Raw genomic sequence first — 21,728 nt, forward strand, 5'->3', positions numbered from 1 at the left:
ACTATTATGACTCCATAAGGCAGCTATACTACCCAGCCTTTTCAATACTGAAACCTAGAATGTCAGTGTGACTAAAAAAGAGATGCTGACTCATAAACTCCTTCATGTTCTTTGCAATAAACCCCCATGTCAGGGAGTTTATTACTAGCCTTTAAGAACCAAGCTAAGTCAGAGTTTGAACTATTTTGATTACCATTTCCTACATTAAGGTTTAATGTTCTAATTTGGTGAAAACAGGTTTTGTTTTTTGAGAAATACTGAATACACCTCCACCTTATGGGTTCTCAGATAATAATATTAGTATATTAAATAATCCCAAAAGTTCTTACACTAAAGAAGCTGGTTAGCTTAGTGTGACCCAGTTTTTCCCCAGCATTTTTGACCACAGAATGACTTTTCCTTTTTTTTTTATCACAACTATTAACACCCCACTAAACACACTTTGAGAAAATTGGCAAAAGGATAAGGTCTAAAAAAGCATGCATGAAGTACAGACTAAATGAGGCAGATTGACCACAAGCATTTATCTTCCCTTCCACTTGAAACCCCAAGAAAAATACTTTAAAGACATAAAGCTACTCACTTACTCCCCACCCCCCACCACAAAGAAAAAACAGAATAAGAAATAACTCATAACAGACAAGAAATCTGAATTCATTTGAATTAATTCTATGAAGTTTGACTTAGCAGGCAAAATAAGGTACAACTGAAAGTGCCGAGAGAAGAGAAATACTAGCTGTGAGTGAGGCATACTTGCTGTTCAGATCCTGTGCTGAAAAAGATAAGGCTGAGACACAGGTCAGAAAACAATTGGCTAGAAGTCTATGTGCAAAATTGGTAGACCCCTGAGTTCCTTACCCCAGCCCATACAGTTGGGAATCTATATCATCACATACAATATCTTTTAAAATGGAACTGCAGAAAGTCTGGACTCAGAAACACAAGTATAGTAAAGAATAAATTAATCTAGAGGCTGAAAACAGAAAGATGAAGGTAAAGTTGGCGTGTGAAGGGAGGAGCCCTGAACTTTTCCCTAGACCTCCTAGCATTCCACAGTCAGGCAGAGGGTCCCTCAGACAGGAGGCTGGAGAGCTCTTCTGACATGAAACTGAATGACCCACCGGAAGATCTTCTTTGAAAAGGCCAGAGTGGTGCTGAGCAAATTAATACAGTGAAGTCAGCAGTTGGAAATGTTAGTCTCCACACAAATTGTGTAACATTTAGTGCCTTAATCTTAATAAAATATTTAAGTTCAAGAGCGTTAGATAGAAACAAATACCTGTGTGTTAACGTCCAATAGATTCCAAGACCCAAGATGTACATCTAAATAGAGCAAAAGAGGAATTAGCTTATACTAAGACTAATACAGGTCATTCCAATAGTGTAAAAATTCAGCAACATAGATATTCAGCCACTTGGGAAATTGAGTTTAAGACAAGGGAATTTAGTGTCTGGGGAACTGCATGAGACTGTAAGATAGAACCAACAGTTTAATATTAAATTGGTAAACTTCTGGTCTGGAGCTCCTTACAATCAGTCTCCGCACCTCAGAGCAGAATTTGTTCCCAGAGCCAACGCTCAGCGTTGTCCAAGGGCAGGAGTTACAAAGCCTCAGCTGTCAGAGTAAGAAGGGCTGGGGATTAGAGGAAGGGTGGGAGACAGACAATATGCTGACTGCAAATCTGGAAACACCAAAACAAAACAAAACTCATTCCTAAAGAAAATTTTAGTCTTGCCCCCTAATCCCCAGCATCTTTGACAGATTCAGAAGTTGGATTCCCTTCAATCAAAACACAGTTTATTTCATGTGGCCATAATTAAATATTTGGGGGCTAAGGGATGAAATGAAAGAATTCCCTATTATCTGTCAAAATTGCATGATGTCCTGAAGTGAAATTATGAGTTATAAGGACTAACTTCTAGCTATTGTTTGTCACGTTATTTTTATTCCACTTTTGTGAGTTCTTAGGCTACTTTTTCAGCTGGTCATAATTTGGTGACTGGATCTTGGATTGAATGCCATCTGCAGAATGACTACATCCAACAAAAAGTACTTCAACAGTATACATTTGTCTTAAGACTAACACATTTGCCTGGCCAATCTCATGTTTTCCAACCTCAGAAAGCCATTACCCCGTCTCCTCTTCAGACCCCATCCATGATCATGAAACATATTTGTAATCAGAGCATCCTCTAATCCAGTATAGGACAATTTTGGAACACTTGCACCATAAAAATTGTTTTCTATTTTATTCTGTGGATCTGGAACCACATCAGAAGTTCTTTGTGGGTTATTCAGGTCAAGATCAATTTTAAGAAAGGTATTTGTTTGTAATCTGCCTGACACCTTTCCAGTTCACCAAGCCTTCCCTTTTGTACTGGCTTTTTGAAAATTCAAAGTTATTTTTAGAATCAGCAGTTAATTGACATGGCAATACACACGTTCTGATGACGGTTTATGTGAAATCAATTTTGAGTGTTGAAATTACCTACATTTAATAGTGAAAGTTGCAATGTTAAGTTTGGTTTCATAATTCAAACAATTTTTTGTTCGTTTGGGAAGTCTTATAATTCCCATAGGCCAAATCCAGTCAAGTTGAATTGTGACCATTTGTATGCCTTCTAAAATGTCTCTGTACCCACGTTTTTAATGGTGTAGAGATGTGGAAAGATCTATAATTATAAACTGGCAGATCCCTTACCATATAAGGAAAGTATAAAAAAGTAAATGTTACGTCTACACCCCAAAGCACAGAATTTCAATTCTTGCTACACTGAGTCACAGAAAAGTGTGATCATTTAATAGCCTATAAGATCTTATACTTATAAAACTCCATTTTAGCTCCAAAATTGTTTTCCTAAATTTCTATAGTCAGTATATTTAAAATATTTGTCTTTGAAACACTGTAATTTTTACTTGAAAGTCTTACATGTAACTTAATCAAATGTGAACATTGCTGTGAGAAAAACCATTTTTCTTATTAGACTTATGGAACAATGCTGATCAAACAGATTGTCATGCAGCATGGAGATAAATTGTCCTTCACTATCTCTTCCTACTTCAAAACGTACTTCAATGTAGCAAATTCACAAAAAGAAAATAAACACAAAAGTAAAGAGGAGTTACTTCAGATTAAAGTGGCAAAATAAAAATTGTCCTTTAACACTCATATTTAACATATTACAAACATTTGCCAAATCACACATGTATATATTATTAACCATATGTAGTAGTTCCTTTCTTCTTAGATATACCTGTCTCTTTTTCAGTGGTCAAGTCATCTGCACCCAAATTTAGAGAAGCATTTGGATGTATCAAGCCATTAGAATTTGTTTCTGATTAAGGTAACCACGGTATACAAACATCTGAGGCCTTTTGTCTCTGTGTCAAGGCCTAAATCTTTCACTGATGTTTTCTAATGGCTCATTTTGTTGTTTACTATTATTATTATGCTTCAAAGGTAACCTAACGTGTATTGCAAGCAGCTTTCTTTCAAAGTCACATTCCAGTCGACACTTTAGTTGGATTTTAATAACCCCAAATGGCTCTCTGATTTTGGAAAGGACCCAAATGGGCACATTTCCACCCATGAGATCAAAGGAAAGGAGCAATTTGCTCCTTACTGTACAGGTATCAAACATCTTTCACCGGAATAACATTTCCAAGCCTTAAAAATTTAGCTAATTCCTTTTTCTCCAGTTTAGAGCCTATAAGAGTAAGTAAAATAAGGTAATATTTTGAATCTCAGGGACTCAGAAACAGCAGTTTGACAGCAATGCTGGACACTGAATTTTACACATACATTCAAAGGAATAATAGCTGTGTGAACAGATGATCTTGCCCACCATAAATTAGCACTAAGTCTTTTGAATGTACTAAGGAACTATTCATAACATGGAAACAACATGGTGCCTGACCTTGGGGAGCTAGTCTCAGACAATGTCTTTGAAGTCATTTCATTCTTGTTCTTACTTCAAGTATCTTAGTCATGTGTCTTTATATAGTCCCCTTGAGGGTAGGGACCATATCTGAATTACTCCATGTGTTTCCTGACACAGACAACTCTGAAGATTGAAAGATGGATATTACATGGAAAAAAAATCATTAAATTTTAATTCTACAAGATACAGAATCATTTTGTTTCTCTTCTACTTTTTCATTACAAAAGGATTCCATGAATTCTTTTTCACTATAACAATTAAAAATAAGTATATACAATAAAAACAAAAACTCCTTTCTTCTACATAGAGACTCAATTAGCCCTTTGGTACATAGTTCTGTTTTAAATCTACATTCCTGATTTTAATCTCATGCAATTGAAAGTATTAGGACCACATTTATGGTCACTGGATTTATGTAAGATTGGGCTTTATATAGAACTACCTTATTTCACCATAAACATTTTAGGGAATAGTAGTTTAAACCTCATTTTAATCTGCAATGTGAATTTTCCTATTCTTCTATCTCAGTATTGAATTCTCCTTGTACTCAGCTTTTAATTTATATTTTGCCATCAAGTTCTAGAAAGCTATCTACAAAGGAATTTGCACCCTTAATCTAGACAAGAACACAATAATGTAAGACAAAATATACTTGCCAGTTTAACTAAAATGTATTGAGCATGCAATGCATTCCAGCTCCTGTGCTAAGCTCTATGTTTAGATTTCTAGTCACTAAGAGTAGGGAAGAGAGACATACAGAAACTTTAAATACAATATATGTGACCCTCTTTACCCTGACTCTGTTCCCCATCTGCTCATGTTGGAACTGTAACTCTGTGTAAGTATGATAGGTCCTCCCAAACAGGGGCTCTGGGACAAGCCCACTCCCATGGGCTCAGAGCTGTTCCAGCACACACTGCTACCTCTGATCTCTTGTTGCCTGTCTAAGAGCACACATGCTGCAGCCGCCCCAGGCACTAATCATGGTGACTGTCTCCCATGGTTCTGCCTGATACATGCCTTCATGGTCCCAAATCTGCACAACTGTCTGTGCAGAGCCTTATTCTGTCCCTTTGTGTATTCTCAGTTGGTGGGTTTCCAAAGCCCGGGCTCCAATGAGTTATACTGTTTAGTGAAACACTTTTTTCAGCATTTACTTATAGTTGCTCACAGTATCATAGAACTCAGTTACTCTCACTGTATTAGTCCGTTCTCATGCTGCTATAAGCACATACCTGAGACTGGGTAATTTATAAAGGAAAGAGGTTTAATTGACACACAGTTCAGCATGGCTAGGGAGGACTCAAGAAACTTACAGCTGGCAAAAGGGGAAGGAAACACGTCCTTCTTTACATGGCGGCTGCAAAGAGAAGTACAGAGTGAAGTGGGGGAAAAGTCCCTTATAAAACCATCAGATCTTGTGAGAACTCATTCACTATCATGAGAACATCATGGAGATAACCATTATTAATACCTCCCACCAGGTCCCTCTCATAACACGTGGGGATTATGGGAACTAAAACTCAAGATGAGATTTGGGTGGGGACAGAGCCAAACCATATCATTCTGCCCCTGGCCCCTCTCCAAATCTCATGTCCTCACATTTCAAAACATAATCATGCCTTTCCAACAGTCCCCCAAAGTCTTAGCGAATTCCAGCATTAACCCAAAAGTCAAAGTCTAAAATCTCATCTGAGACAAGGCAAGTCCCTTCCACCAATGAGCCACCAAAACCAAAAGCAAGTTAGTTACTTCCTAGATAAAATGGGGGTACAGACATTGGGTAAATACACCCATTCCAAAGGGGATAAATTGGCCAAAACAAAGGGGCTAGAGGCCCCATTCAAATCCAAAATCCAGCGAGGCAATCATTAAACCTTAAAGTTACAAAATGATCTCCTTTGAAACCAGGTCTCATATCCAAGTCATGCTGATGCAAGAGGTGGTCTCCCACAGCCTTGGGCAGCTCCCCTGTGGCTTTGCAGGGTACAGCCTCCCTCCCAGCTGCTTTTACAGGATGGCGTTGAGTGTCTGTGGCTTTTCCAGGCACACAGTGCAAGCTGTTGGTGGATCTACCATTCTGGGGTTTGGAGGACAGTGCCCTTCTTCTCACAGCTTCATTCAGCAGTGCCCCAGTGGGGACACTGTGTGGGGGCTCTGACCCCACATTTCCCTTCTGCACTGTCCTAGCAGAGCTTCTCCATGAAGTTTCCGCCCCTGCAGCAAACTTCTGCCTGGACATCCAGGCGTTTCCATACATCCTCTGAAATCTAGGTGGAGGTTCCCAAACTTAAATTCTAGTCTTCTGTACACCCGCAGGTCCAACACCATTTGGAAGCTGCCAAGGCTTGGGGCTTGAACTCTCTGAAATAATGACCTGAGCTGTGTATTTGCCTCTTTTGGCCACAGCTGGAGCTGAAGCAGCTGGGACACAGGGCAGTATGTCCTGAGGCTGCACAGAGCATGAGGCCTTAGACCTGGCCCACTAAATCATTTTTCCCTCCTAGTCCTCCAGTCCTGTGATGGGAGGGGCTGCCATGAAGGTCTCTAACATGCCCTGGAGACATTTTCCCCATTGTCTTGGTGATTAACACTTGGCTTCTCATTACTGATGCAAATTTCTGCAGCTGGCTTAAATTTCTCCCCTAAAATGTGTTTTTCTTTTCTGTTGCATCATCAGCTGCAAATTTTTTAAACTTTTAAGCTCTGCTTCCTCTTGAACACTTGCTGGTTAGAAATTTCTTCTGCCAGATACCCTAAATCATCTTTCTCATATTCAAAGTTCCACAGATCTCTGGGGCAGGGGCAAAATGCCACCAGTCTCTTTGCTAAAGTATAACAAGAGCCACCTTTGCTCTAGTTCCCAACAAGTTCCTCATCTCCCTCTGAGACCACCTCAGCCTGGACTTTATTGTCTATATCACTGTCAGCATTTTGGTCAAAGCCATTCAACAAGTCTGTAGGAAGTTCCAAACTTTCCCATATCTTTGTCTTCTGAGCACTCCAAGTCTCTAGGAAGTTCCAGACATCTTCCTGTCTTCTTCTGAGCCCTCCAAACTGTTCCAACCTCTGCCTGTTAGCCAGTTCCAAGATCACTTTCACATTTTGGGTATCTTTACAGTAGTCCCCACTACTAGGTACCAATTTACTGTATTAGTCTGTTCTCACACTGCTGTGAGGACATACCTGAGACTGGGTAATTTATAAAGGAAAGAGATTTAATTGATTCACAGTTCAGCATGGCTGCGGAAGCCTCGGGAAACTTACAATCATAGTGGAAAAGAAGCAAACACGTCTTTCTTCACATGGTGGCAGCAAGGAGAAGTGCATGGTGAAGCAGGGGAAAGCTCCTCACAAAACCATCATATCTCCTGAGAACTCACTCACTATCATGATAACAGCATGGAGGTAACTACCCCCATGATTCAGTTTCCTCCCACCAGGTCCCTCTAATGACGTGTAGGGATTACAGGAACTACAATTCATGATGAGATTTGGGTGGGGACATGGCCAAATCATATCACTCCTCTTTGTAGAGGTGAGAAATGCCAAGTTGCATCTGAAATTAAGTGGAAGACACAGCCTCAAGGTTCTTTCCCCAGGGGTTCCTCAGTGTCATAACTAAACAAGCATGGCAGGAATGCCCAGCCTGTCAGTGCATTACAGAGGCCCATGTATTACTGAATCCCTCAGTCCAAACCTGGTATCCTCCTAGAAGACACACTACTTTTCCACTGGCATTCTCTCCCCTACCCCTGGGAGATTCTGAAGGGTTATAAGATGAATGGCTGATCAAATTTGATTTTTACAAATCTAGTTAATATCTAGGATGATAACAGGATTACAGATATGCTCAAGAAGTTGGTGGATGGCAGCATTGGAGAGATGTTAGAACAAGTTATCACTGGATGACCTGAGTCCCCAAAGAGCAGGATTAAAGGCTGCAGATGGAAAAGTGGTGTCCTTGAAGTGGCACTAGATGTTCAGAGAAAACTAACTACACCTGGTGTATTAGTCCATTTTCATACTGCTATAAAGGACTTCCTGAGACTGCATAATTTATAAAGGAAATAGGTTTAATTGACTCATAGTTCAGCATGGCTGAGGAGGCCTCAGGAAACTTATGAGCATGGCAGAAGGCAAAGAGGAAGCAGGCACCTTCTTCACAAGGTGGCAGGAAGGAGAAGTGCCAAGTGAAGGAGGAAGAGCCCCTTATGAAATTATTAAATCCCATGAGAACTCACTCACTGTTAAGAAAACAGCATGGAGGAAACCACCTCCCCGATTCAATTACCTCTACCTGGTCTCTCCCTTGACACGTGGAGATTATGGAGATTACAATTCAAGATGAGATTTGAGTGGGGACAGAAAACCTAACCATATCACCTGGGATTTAAAGATCATGAACCATGGTAGGACAAGTAGCACCACCATCAGTGCCACCCTTTTATACCCCCAACCTCCTGCCACACACACACAGACACACACACACACACACACACACTCACACACTCACACACGAGAGGGTTATGGTGTCTTCCTGGAGAAGCAACATTTTAATTTTGGCAATGACGCCAAGGAAACCTTCAGTGATGATGGTGACTCTCTAAGAGACTGTTTACCATGGAAAAGAGGTTTCCAAAGGAACAACTGAGAGGTGTAACAGCCAGGGAAGACATCAGAAATCAAAGAAGAAGCACCAAGTTTGTAACCACTAGCACTCCTTCAGTTCCCTGATGGCAGATTCAAATCATAATCAGTCATGATTGTAGACTCTATTCATAGTGACTAATGAATACCTGGTATTGAAAGTCTTCTCTCATCACTTTTTTTCCTTTCAAATGGTCTTTTTTCCTACATTTAAGATGTATTTTAGAATTTCTTTTTCATGTTTTCCCCTGTTTTCCCCCAAATTCTTCTGTGATTACAATTGGAATAGCATTTTAATTAACTCGGGAAGATTTGACATGCTATGTCTGCATTTGTTCATGTGCTTTTTAATGACTCATTAAACTTTTGATATATTTTTCACCTGCATCTAAATATCATTGTTGAATTTAGTGAAGTTGTTTCAGTATTGTAATGGGATCTTTTCTCTAATATATTTCTTACTAATTATGTACAGACTGCAGAAAAGCTTTACAATTTTCAAATGTTAACTTTATAATATCTAATTATTTTTCAGTATATTCCTTGGATTTTCAGGGTAAACAATCATACAGTTACATATAATTGTTTGGTAATTTTCTATAATGAAATGTTTCATAATATTGAAACATTTTGCATTCCTGAAATAAATTGTGTGGGCTAGTGGAACAGCGTATAATACTACCAGATGTTTTTAATGCTCCTGGATTCAATTCACAACGGCAAAGGAATTTTTACATCTATATTTTGACAAATCAAAATTGAACTAATTCTTTATAGTATCAGGATGATAATGACTTAACAAAGGGATTAGGAAACATCATCTTTGATTATTTTCTACAAAATAGTTTCCAAGGGAAACCAAGTGAATTAAGTGTGTTGGGCCAGCCACTGGCCTGGGCATGAAGGGTTCCATTTTGAAGAACATATGGGAGCACTGACCCTATAAAAGTCATTAGCCTGGTCCTCAGAAGCTACAAGTAACCCCATCATCCTGATTTCCTTTCTCAGACATCAATTTAGTGATCTCTAAAAATAGAAATAGGTTATCAACCTTCCATTGAGATCTGTCAAAATACTGACAACTACTCCCAAATGGAAGCCGTACGCTTCAGCAGTTACACTGGAGATCTATATTTTTGTATATCCCATTTATGAATCACATTTAAGATTGTTGTAAGCATCTACACCAGCATTATCCAATGGTTGTAATGCAACTTTAAATTCAACCCTAAAATCACACAAATATTAAAATAATGTTTAAAGAACTATAACCTTTTTCAGTGGGATAGACCCTTTTCTATTTTGCATGTAATTGGTATGCAGACCATCAGGCACTTGCAAAAGCCAGAACTCTAGATAAAATCATATAAACAAAATTAACCTTATTTTGGCTTCAGAACACTGGAATAATATTATTTCAAGGTCGAATGTTATATTTATGCTTAAATGTTTTCTTAAATAAACTTCCTGAAGACTGCTCACTAATCTTGCTGTTGAGTACAAACCTCCTCTAAAACTGACAAAACTTTCAGGAAAACATTGATGCACCTCTCCTGTCTATCATATTTAGAGTTGCCATATAACCAAATAAGGGTGGAAAGAGCTGTACACAGTAGAAAATTTTGACCCTGGGACCTAGACTATTAATCAGTGGTTAACCACAAACTGAGCTCTAAACTACAATCCACAGGGATTCCTCACTACAACCTCCTGATTTCAATGGATTTCTTAAGAGTTACCTGATCTGAGGGCCAGATCAAGCAAAGCCAAACCTTCCATAGCTACAGGAAAACATTTCTTTGGGGTTACCAGAGTATAACTGGTTTTAAAACATATTATTGTTTCATTTTTTTCTTCAAATGTGAATAGTTTCAAAATTTTTATCATTACATAATAATGCACATTCATTGTATTATATTAAAGAAAAAAATCAAGCCAAAAGTTACAAGAATACATTAAAAATGTCCTATAATTCCTCTACCAAAAGGTCACTATTGTTAACATTTTGGTATAGATCTTTACAGATTTCCTATTCAAATAACTTTTCAGAAATGGTTCAAGCTCATTTGCAATGTAACTGAAACTACTTCTCTTCCAAATAGATACCATGTGATTTTTAAAAAAATACTCAATTTTGTTTATATGGAACTGTTTTCATTGCACTACCTTATATGAGATGAAAAAATATGTACCTAAATTGTTATGTAGAACTCAAAACAATTTTTAAAAAATTGTGTAAGCTAGAATTACTTTCATTAGTCATTGATAATAGTTTATATGTCCAAATAGTGACAGAAAAAGTATTTTATAATTGCATTAAAATGATGAAATTCATAATTTGTTATTCTTTTATTATTTTATTTATTTTTATTATACTTTAAGTTCTGGGATACATATGCAGAACTTGCAAGTTTGTTACATAGGTATACATGTGTCATGGTGGTTTGCTGCACCCATCAACCCGTCATCTACATTAGGTATTTCTCCTAATGCTATTCTTCTCCTTTCCCCCTAACTCCTGACAGGCCCCAGTGTGTGTTGTTCCCCTCCCTGTGCCCATATGTTCTCATCATTCAACTCCCACTTACGAGTGAGACCATGCGGTGTTTGGTTTTCTGTTCCTGTGTTAGTTTGCTGAGAATGATGGTTGCCAGCTTCATCCATGTCACTGCAAAGCACATGAAACTCATTCTTTTTTGTGGCTGCATAGTACTCCATGCTGTATATGTGCCACATTTTCCTCATCCAGTCTAACATTGATGGGCATTTTGGTTGGTCCCAAGTCTTTGCTATTGTGAATAGTGGTGCAATAAACATATGTGTGCATGTGTCTTTTTAGTAGAATGATTTATAATCTTTGGGTATATACCCAGTAATGGGATTGCTAGGTCAAATGGTATTTCTAGTTCTAGATCCTTGAGGAATCACCACACTGTCTTCCACAATGGTTGAAATAATTTACACTCCCACCAACAGTGTAAAAGCGTTCCTGTTTCTCCACATCCTCTCCAGCATCTGTTGTTTCCTGACTTTTTAATGATCGCCATTCTAACTGGCATGAGATGGTATCTCATTGTGGTTTTGATTTGAATTTCTCTAATGACCAGTGATGATGAGCTTTTATTCATATGTTTATTGGCCACATAAATATCTTCTTTTGAGAAGTGGCTGCTCATATCCTTCACCCACTTTTTGATGGGGTTGTTTTGTTCTTGTAAATTTGTTTAAGTTCCTTGCAGATTCTGGATTTAGCCCTTTGTTAGATGGATAGATTGCAAAAATTTACTCCCATTCTGTAGGTTGCCTGTTCACTCTGATGATAGTTTCTTTGGCTGTGCAGAAGCTCTTTCGTTTAATTAGATCCCATTTGTCAATTTTGGCGTTTGGTGCCATTGCTTTTGGTGTTTTATTAATGAAGTCTTTGCCCATGCCTATGTCCTGAATGGTATTGCCTAGGTTTTCTTCTAGGGTTTTTATGGTTTTAGGTCTTATGTTTAAATCTTTAATCTATCTTGAGTTAATTCTTGTATAAGGTGTAAGGAAGGGGTCCAGTTTCAGTTTTCTGCATATGGCTAGCCAGTTTTCCCAACACTATTTATGAAATAGGGAATCCTTTCCCCATTGCTTGTTTTTGTCAGGTTTGTCAAAGATCAGATGGTTGTAGATGTGTGGTGTTATTTCTGAGGCCTCTCCTCTGTTCCATTGGTCTATGTATCTGTTTTGGTACCAGTACCATGCTGTTTTGGTTACTGTAGCTTTGTAGTATGGTTTGGAGTCAGGTAGTGTGATGCCTCCAGCTTTGTTCTTTTTGCTTAGGATTGTCTTGGTTATACGGGCTCCTTTTGGTTTTATATGAAATTTAAAGTAGTTTTTTCTAATTCTGTGAAGAAAGTCAATGGTTCCTTGATGGGAATAGCATTGAATCTATAAATTACTTTGGGCAATATGGCCATTTTCACAATATTGATTCTTCCTATCCATGAGCATGGAATGTTTTTCCATTTGTTTGTGTCCTCTCTTATTTCCTTGGGCAGTGGTTTGTAGTTCTCCTTGAAGAGGTTCTTCACATCCCTTGTAAGTTGGATTCCTAAGTATTTTATTCTCTTTGTAGCAATTGTGAATGGGAGTTCACTCATGATTTAGCACTCTGTTTGTCTATAATTGGTGTATAGGAATGCTTGTGATTTTTGCACATTGATTTTGTATCCTGAGATTTTGCTGAAGTTGCTTATCAGCTTGAGGAGTTTTTGGGCTGAGATGATGGAGTTTTCTAAATATACACTCATGTCATCAGCAAACAGAGACAATTTGACTTCCTCTCTTCCTATCTGAATACGCTTTATTTCTTTCTCTTGCCTGATTGCCCTGGCCAGAACTTCCAATACTATGTTGAATAAGAGCAGTGAGAGAGGGCATCTTTGTCTTGTGCTGGTTTTCAAAGTGAATGCTTCTAGCTTTTGCCCATTCAGTATGATACTGGCTGTGGGTTTGTCATAAATAGCTCTTATTATTTTCATATACATTCCATCAATGCCTAGTTTATTCAGTGTTTTTAGCATGAAGGGGTGTTGAATTTTATTGAAGGCCTTTTCTGCATCTATTGAGATAATCATGTGGTTTCTGTCATTGGTTCTGTTTATGTGATGGAGTACATTTATTGATTTGCATATGTTGAACCCACCTTGCATCCCAAGGATGAAGCCGACTTGATCGTAGTGGATAAGCTTTTTAATGTGCTACTGTATTTGGTTTGCCAGTATTTTATTGAGTATTTTCACATCAATGCTCATCAGTGATACTGGCCTGAAATTTTCTTTTGTGTGTGTGTGTGTCTCTGCCAGGTTTTGATATCAGGATGATGCTGGCCTCACAAAATGAGTTAGGGAGGGGTCCCTCTTTTTCTATTGTTTGCAATAGTTTCAGAAGGAATGGTACCAGCTCTTCTTTGTACCTCTGGTAGAATTCGGCTGTGAATCCATCTGGTCCTGGGTTTTTTGTTGTTGTTGTTGTTGTTGTTGTTGGTAGGCTATTAATTACCGCCTCAGTTTCAGACCTTGTTATCAGTCTATTCGACTTCTTCCTGGTTTAGTCTTGGGAGGGTGTATGTGTCCAGGAATTTATCCATTTCTTCTAGATTTTCTAGTTTATTTGTGTAGAGGTGTTTATAGTATTCTCTGATGGTAGTTTGTATTTCTGTGGGATCAGTGGTGATATCCCCTTTATCATTTTTTATTGTGTCTATTTGATTCTTCTCTCTTTTCTTTTTTATTAGTCTGGCTAGAAGTCTATCTATCTATTTTGTTAATCTTTTCAAAAAACCACCTCCTGGATTCACTGATTTTTTGAAGGGTTTTTCGTGTCTCTATCTCCTTCAGTTCTGCTCTGATCTTAGTTATTTCTTGTCTTCTGCTGGCTTTTAAATTTGTTCGCTCTTGCTTCTCTAGTTCTTTTAATTGTGACATTAGGGTGTCAATTTTAGATCTTTCCTGCTTTCTCATGTGGGCATTTAGTGCTATACATTTCCGTCTAAACACTGCTTTAGCTGTGACCTAGAGATTCTGGCATGTTGTGTCTTTGTTCCCATTGGTTTCAAAGAACTTATTTATTTCTGCCTTAATTTCATTATTTACCCAGGAGTCATTGAGGAGCAGGTTGTTCAGTTTCCACGTAGTTGTAAGATTTTGAGTTAGTTTCTTAATCCTGAGTTCTAATTTGATTGCACTGTGGTCTGAGAGACTGTTCGTTATGATTTCTGTTCTTTTGCATTTGCTGAGGAGTGTTTTATTTCCAATTATGTGGTCAATTTTAGAATAAGTGCTATGTATAAGTGCTATGTATATGCTGCTGATTTTGGGTGGAGAGTTCTGTGGATGTCTATTAGGTCCGCATGGTCCAGAGCAGAGTTCAAGTCCTGAATATCCTCGTTAATTTTCTGTCTCGTTGAGGTGTCTAATATTGATAGTGGGGTGTTAAAGTCTCCCACTATTATTGTGTGGGAATTAAGTCTCTTTGCAGGTCTCTAAGAACTTGCTTTATGAATCTGCGTGCTCCTGTATAGGGTGCATATATATTTGGGATAGTTAGCTTTTCCTGTTGCATTGATCCCTTTACCATTATGTAATGCCCTTCTTTCTTTATCTCTTTTGATCTTTGTTAGCTTAAAGTCTGTTTTATCAGAGACTAGGATTGCAACTCCTGGTGTGTTTTTTTTTCTTTCCATTTGCTTGGTAAATATTCCTGCATCCCTTTATTTTGAGCCTATGTGGGTCTTTGCATGTGAGATGGGTCTTCTGAATACAGCACACCAATGGGTCTTGACTATCCAATTTGCCAGTCTGTGCCTTTTAATTGGGGGCATTTAGTCCATTTACATTTAAGGTTAATATTGTTATGTGTGAATTTGATCCTGTCATTATGATACTAGCTAGTTATTGTGCCCATTAGTTGATGCAGTTTCTTCATAGTGTCGATGTTCTTTACATTTTGTTATGTTTTTGCAGTGCCTGGTACTGGTTTTTCCTTTCCATATTTAGCGCTTCTTTCAGGAGCTCTTGTAAGTCAGGCCTGGTGGTGACAAAATCCCTCGGCATTTGCTTGTCTGTAAAGGATTTTATTTCTCCTTCACTTATAAAGCTTAGTTTGGCTATGAAATTCTGGTTTTCTTTAAGAATATTGAATATTGTCCCCACTCTCTTCTGGCTTGCAGGGCTTCTGCAGAGAGATCCACTGTTAGCCTGATGCTTCCCTTTGTGGGAAACCTGACCTTTCTCTCTGGCTGCATTTTTTCCTTCATTTCAACCTTGGTATATCTGACGATTATGTGTCTTGGGGTTGCTCTTCTTGAAGAGTATCTCTGTGGTGTTCTCTGTCTTTCTTGAATTTGAATGTTGGCCTGCCTTGCTAGGTTGGGGAAGTTCTCCTGGATAATATCCTGGAGAGTGTTTTCCAAGTTGGTTCCATTCTCCCCATCACTTTCAGGTAAACCAATCAAACGTAGGCTTGGTCTTTTCACATAGTCCCATATTTCTTGGAGGCTTTGTTCGTTCCTTTTCTTTTCTTTTCTTTTCATTCTTTTTTCTCTAATCCTGTCTTCGTGCTTTATTTCATTAAGTTGATCTTCAATCTCTGATATGCTTTCTTCCGCTTGATTGATTCGGTAATTGATACCTGTGTATGCTTCATGAAGTTCTCGTGCTGTGTTTTTCAGCTCCATCGGGTCATTTATGTTCTACTCTAAACTCGTTATTTTAGTTAGCAGTTCCTGTAACCTTTTATCAAGGTTCTTAACTTCTTTGCATTCGGTTAGAACATGCTCCTTTAGCTTGGAGGAGTTTGTCTTTACCCACCTTCTGAAGCCTACTTCTGTCAATTTGTCAAACTGATTCTCCATCCAGTTTTGTTCCCTTGCTGGCAAGGAGTTGTGATCGTTTGGAGGAGAAGAGGCATTCTGGTTTTTGGAATTTTCAGATGATGAGGCTTTTCCTCATCTTCGTGGATTTACCTACCTTTGGTCTTTGATGTTGGTGACCTTCGGATGGGGTTTTTATGTGGGTGTCCTTTTCGTTGATGTTGATGCTATTGCTTTCTGTTTGTTAGTTTTCCTTCTAACAGTCAGGCCGCTCTTCTGCAAGTCTGCTGGAGTTTGCTGGAGGTCCACCCCAGGCCCTGTTTGCCTGAGTATCACCACCAGAGGCTGCAGAACAGCAAAGATTGCTGCCTGCTCATTCCTCTGGAAGCTTCATCCCAGAGGGGCACCTGCCAGATGCCAGCCAGAGCTCTCCTATATGAGGTGTCTGTCGACCCCTGCTGGAAAATATCTCCCAGTCACGAGGCACGGGGGTCAGGAACCCACTTGAGGAGGCAGTCTGTCCCTTAGCAGAGCTCTAGTGCTGTGCTGGGAGATCCTCTGCTCTCTTCAGAGCCAGCAAGCAGGAACGTTTAAGTCTGCTGAAGCTGCACCCACAGCTGCCCCTTCCCCCAGGTGCTCTGTCCCAGGGAGATGAGAGTTTTATCTATAAGCCCCTGACTAGGGCTGCTGCCTTTCTTTCAGAGATGCCCCGCCCAGAGAGGAGGAATCTAGAGAAGCAGACTGGCACTGTGGTGGGTTCTGCATCCAGTTCGAAATTCCCAGCGGTTTTATTTACACTGTGAGGGGAAAACTGCCTACTCAAGCCTCAATAATGGTAGACACCCCTACCCCCACCAAGCTCGAGTGTCCCAGGTCGACTTCAGACTGCAGTGTTGGCAGTGAGAATTTCAAGTCAGTGGATCTTAGCTTGTTGGACTCCATGGGGTGGAATCCATTGAGCAAGACCACTCAGCTCTCTGGCTTCAGCCCCATTTCCAAGGGAGTGAACAGTTCTGTCTTGCTGGTGTTCCAGGCACCACTGGGGTATGAAAAAAAAACCTCCTGCAGCTAGCTCAGTGTCTGCCCAAATGGCTGCCCCATTTTGTGCTTGAAACCCAGGGCCCTGGTGGCGTCAGCACCCAAGGGAATCTCCTGGTCTGCGGGTTGTGAAGACTGGGGTAAAAGCGTAGTATCTGGGCTGGATAGCACCATCCCTCATGGCACAGTCTCTAATGCCTTCCCTTGGCTAGGGGAGGGAGTTCCCCAACCCCTTGTGCTTCCTTGGTGAGGCAACGCCTCACCCTGCTTCTGCTTGCCCTCCATGGGCTGCACCCACTGTCTAACCAGTCCCAGTGAGATGGACCAGGTACCTCAGTTGGAAATGCAGAAATCACCTGCCTTCTGCCTTGTTCTCGCTGTGAGCTGCAGACTGGAGCTGTTCCTATTTGGCAATCTTGCCAGCCCCCCATTTGTTATTCATTTATAAAGACACCCAAAACATCCTTACCAGTACTTTTTCTCCTTCCCTTCCTCTCTTTTTCTACTTCCCAACCTTTCCCCCAATCTCTCTCGGTCCTCCTTTTGCTCTCTAGTGCTAACAACCTGAGTTTGATTAACTCAGTAATTAAAGCTGATAATTATATGATTTCACTAGGACAACGTTTGTAAAATGTACAAGTAGACTACAAATGTAGCCTCTTTGTTTGGATGTGTCTGTATATATATATTCATAAAGTAACCATGAATGAAATCACAAGAAATGAACCATATATTTGGGGAGGAAATGTAGTAGCTTGGGGTGAGGAACAGAAATAGGAAATAAACTTTTTGTTATGTACCCTTTTATAACTTATGAATGATGCTTCTTAAAACCGCTGTTCTCTGTGGTGGGAAGATCTATGCACACCTACCCCCAAAAGTTCAGGAAGCTGAGAGGCTGAAGGAAGAGGCCAACAAATCCGTTTTCTTAGAAAGAAACATTTAAAAGGGACTTATAAACAGATGCCATGTCTGTGTCTCAGGTGGCAGCAAAACAAAATAGTGGATCCCTGCACCATTATAACCCCAGACCCAGGGCTTATATGCCATTGGAAAAGGGTGATTCAGAGGGATGTGTAGGAAGACTGAAGTATGATAACATCAAGGTTGTTTTGACCTAAGGGCAGGATTTACCATAAGTGTGCTCTTACACAAGGAACAATAGATAAACTGAAAATCTTACAGACCTTCCTGGGACTGGGGTTAATCAGAAGTCAACATGGCAGATTAGCATCCAAGATGGAGTTACTTTAGCCTTCTAAGCAAAAAAAAAAAAAAAAAAAGAAAAAAAAAGTCTAAAACTAAATCTACATATATATCTCCAAATATACAAAGTTATTAGTTTAATAGTACATAGGCAGCTCCCCAGATTCCATAACTTACTAAGTGCCCAGAGCAACAAAACCACTAAAAGTAACAGTTAGCTTATAAGTCTGCAATGGAAAAAAATTTTTTCTTTTCTCTGAAAATAGTTTTAGTTGCCATTTTATAGAAGAGTGCCATGACATGTTTAGGGTACCATGTTTGAATCAGTGGCCTGGCAAAGGCACACAAGTGCCTTTCCTATTGTGGTACTATGTCAAACTGTATGTTAGTGTGCCTGGCCTGAAAACACACACACACACACACACACACACACACACACACACACACACACACACACACACAAGACTAGAAGATAAATCATCTGAGACTGTTCCTTAGTTGCATTGGAGACAGCTGCAATGAGGTAAGAAAAGTGACAAAGTTGAATTTTAACCTTGGTCTTTTTTGAAACATAAGTTACAGCCATTCCTGGTTATGTAAGTCATAGTCATGCCCTTTTAGCAACATCTGTGTGGCAGAGATGCATGTTCAAGTTTGACAGTTAGTTATGCAGGGATCGGATATTCTTGATTTTGCCTCACAGTTTTCTTGCTCTTCATTTACAGGTAGTGAAATCAAATTTATCCAAAGAATATAACTTTATTAAAATGAAAAGATCAAGAAATCATATCATGGGAAGATATTTCAGCAATCAAAGCAAACTACAACAAGGCACTGTAACAAATTTTCGATCGCCATATCATGTCAGAGGTCCAATAAATCAGGTTTGTTCTGAAATCCTTCTCAGCAGGATGTGTGCAAATAAAAGGACTATGTAGGCTCCCTGCAGGAGAGCTGAATCTGGAGCTGGAGACGAGCTAGTCACCCGGACAATGGTCTAGGAGCCAAGCGCTGCACATCGCACACATTTGGGATTGACCACACACACTTGTGCACACCAGCACATGCATGCACACCAGTACACACACAGTTAAATAATGATAACACTTCTTACAGCTTTATGAATTCAAGATGTGACCTTGAACACCAGTCCATTTCACAGTGAAAGATATACCTAGAAAAACGTTACTTGAAGCATAATTATTAACCAGAACCACTGTGGGCCAGGTATGGCATTGTGATAATAAAGAGAAATATAGACACTTTATGTGAAAAAAAGGATAATGCTCTTTCGTGTTGTCTTACCATATCTATAGGTACATCAATATTGAAAAGGAGAAAAACCAATGACATTCCACTGGCAAGTAGAGGTTGTGCTTTCATTCTTTACCAGGAGAAAATGTGATGTTTATGATGGCTTAGGCTTTGTGAATCTAATGCTTATGAAAAACATTTCTTCCTATACTTTTTAAATTTTATTACTGAAAGGAAAAGAACAGGAATGTTCCACAAGGGAATTTGAAGAGATTCTGTGAGAGAGATATGAAATATTTTATAGTTAAAACACCAATATATTCAACTTTACACTTCTTGTGTTTTTCATAAACATTCCCTCTTGTCCTATCTGTGTACTTCGATGGGTAACTGCAGTCTGAATTAATGAAATATGTAATTTTAAAGTAAGTAACAAAATGTAGTTCCTCATGTATTACTGTACTATGTTTCATTGATGATATTACTTAAATCTTGTGTTTGCCATTACAGCCCTACGTAACTTAAAATTACAATTATATTTTATGTAAATATTTTGCAAAGGACTATGCATTCTGAAGTGCATAGGTGCTTTTTCCCACCAAGCATTTGCATATGTCCACAAATAGTATTGTTACTAGTATCTATATTTTGATTTTCCTGAGCAACTGTATCAAATCCAAATTTAGATTAGACATAAATTATTTTAATTAAAACTGTGGCATACATATAATACATACCTAATTATAGTAGTGAGAACTATCTCTTCTATCTCTTTAGGTTCAAAATGGTGAATTTCTTTATTATACGAATGCTTTGTTGTGAGATAGCATCACACTGTTACAATGGATTTTAGAGGTTTGTCTTTTTTGGGTGGGGTGGGAAGCTGAGAGGGTTAATTCAATACATGGCTGAAATTACCAAATATATAAATACCTCAATTTCACTACCATACAAGAAAAAAACACCTATTTTGATTGATCAGTTCTTTTGTATGAATATCCACCTCCTTTAAATACTCTATTTTTATATATATTTTTATATGAAGATAAACATGAATTTATATTTAACTGTCTTAAATTATATTTACATAAATGCAAATATCACTTGATATAAACAATACAAATCTGCATCTTACAGATGATAATTTTTTTAGAAGAATGATACAGAATTAACTTTAAAAATAAAACTTTTCTAATATACACTTAAATGCAAACATCATTTTTAAGTTTTCAGTGATTTTTTTAATGACATAAAACGTTACCAATATGTGCAGCCTCTCCATCATGTTTTAACATACTGTATACTCTATAGCAGTATTACAGTCAGTATTTCATATAATTTTCTTTAGACCTAACTGTTACCATCTGACTGAGGTTACTCTGGTATTTATCTCTTCGCTGCTGAAATAATAATGGATTTTAGAAACAATTGTAATAATATCATTAATAAATGTCTTACTAGTAATAGTCTGTGTTTGTAGAGTATCTTTTATTTTCTTTTTTACTGAAGATGTACATCTATGCAAACAGTGACCACTTGGCAGGGATATTATCATGTGGATTCAAGTATTATAGCATGGTTAAACACGATTAACTATATAGTTCCTTCTAAGCCTAATATTCTTTAAGTTTATGATCAGATGAACTTCCCACTGTGCAATGACCAAAATGTATGAAGATAATGTATTGTAGTGACAAGCTTTTTAAAAATAATAATAATAAGACACTTAAATGCTAGGAATCATTTTAATTGCTCCTTAACTGAAACTGCATTTTATTTTACCTAGGTGTATGTGTATGTGTATCTGTGTGCACATGTGTTTGTACATATTTAGCAAGTTCTTAATTTCAATGGGAAAAAATGGGAGTAGGCATTTTAACATATTTTTAGGTGTAGAACTTACAGGAAATGTATTATTTTGGTAAGAATTTATTAGAATCCAATCCAAACTAAACTAAAGAAAACATTTATAACATTAAAAGTCAAGAATAACTGCATAAACATTTCCAAGCATCACTGTTGATCTTGTGTGTGGGTGGGTGTGTGCGTGTGTGTGTGTGTTTAAAGGCACAGTGTACTATTTGCCAGCCACCCAAGTAGGCAGATAAGATCCTGCACAGACATGAAAAAGAAGGGCTCACATTTGCCTGCTGGTTGGGTTTACATTTGGGTCATTCAATCATCCTTTTGTTATTTGCCCATGTGCCTAGAAGTCTTCTCTACAGAGCAGTGATTCCTACTTAAGAATGTGTTGGAAGAAATTACTGATTTTTGAGATAGAAATATTTCC

General features: G+C 38.5%; 1 protein-coding gene across 1 annotated transcript in view; it reads left to right on the plus strand.

The window, feature by feature from the left end:
• CPED1 (cadherin like and PC-esterase domain containing 1) overlaps window positions 1-20,902 on the plus strand; it is a 312,803-nt gene extending 291,901 nt beyond the window's left edge. The window contains exon 23 of the mRNA XM_055115335.2: window positions 18,910-20,902. Within this exon, the coding sequence (XP_054971310.1) occupies window positions 18,910-19,122 (213 nt within the window). The 3' untranslated portion in view covers window positions 19,123-20,902. The remainder of the gene's footprint in view (window positions 1-18,909) is intronic.
• Window positions 20,903-21,728: the final 826 nt, after the last annotated feature.

This window comes from Pan paniscus, chromosome 6 (assembly GCF_029289425.2).
Source record: "Pan paniscus chromosome 6, NHGRI_mPanPan1-v2.0_pri, whole genome shotgun sequence".
Taxonomy (NCBI): domain Eukaryota; kingdom Metazoa; phylum Chordata; class Mammalia; order Primates; family Hominidae; genus Pan; species Pan paniscus.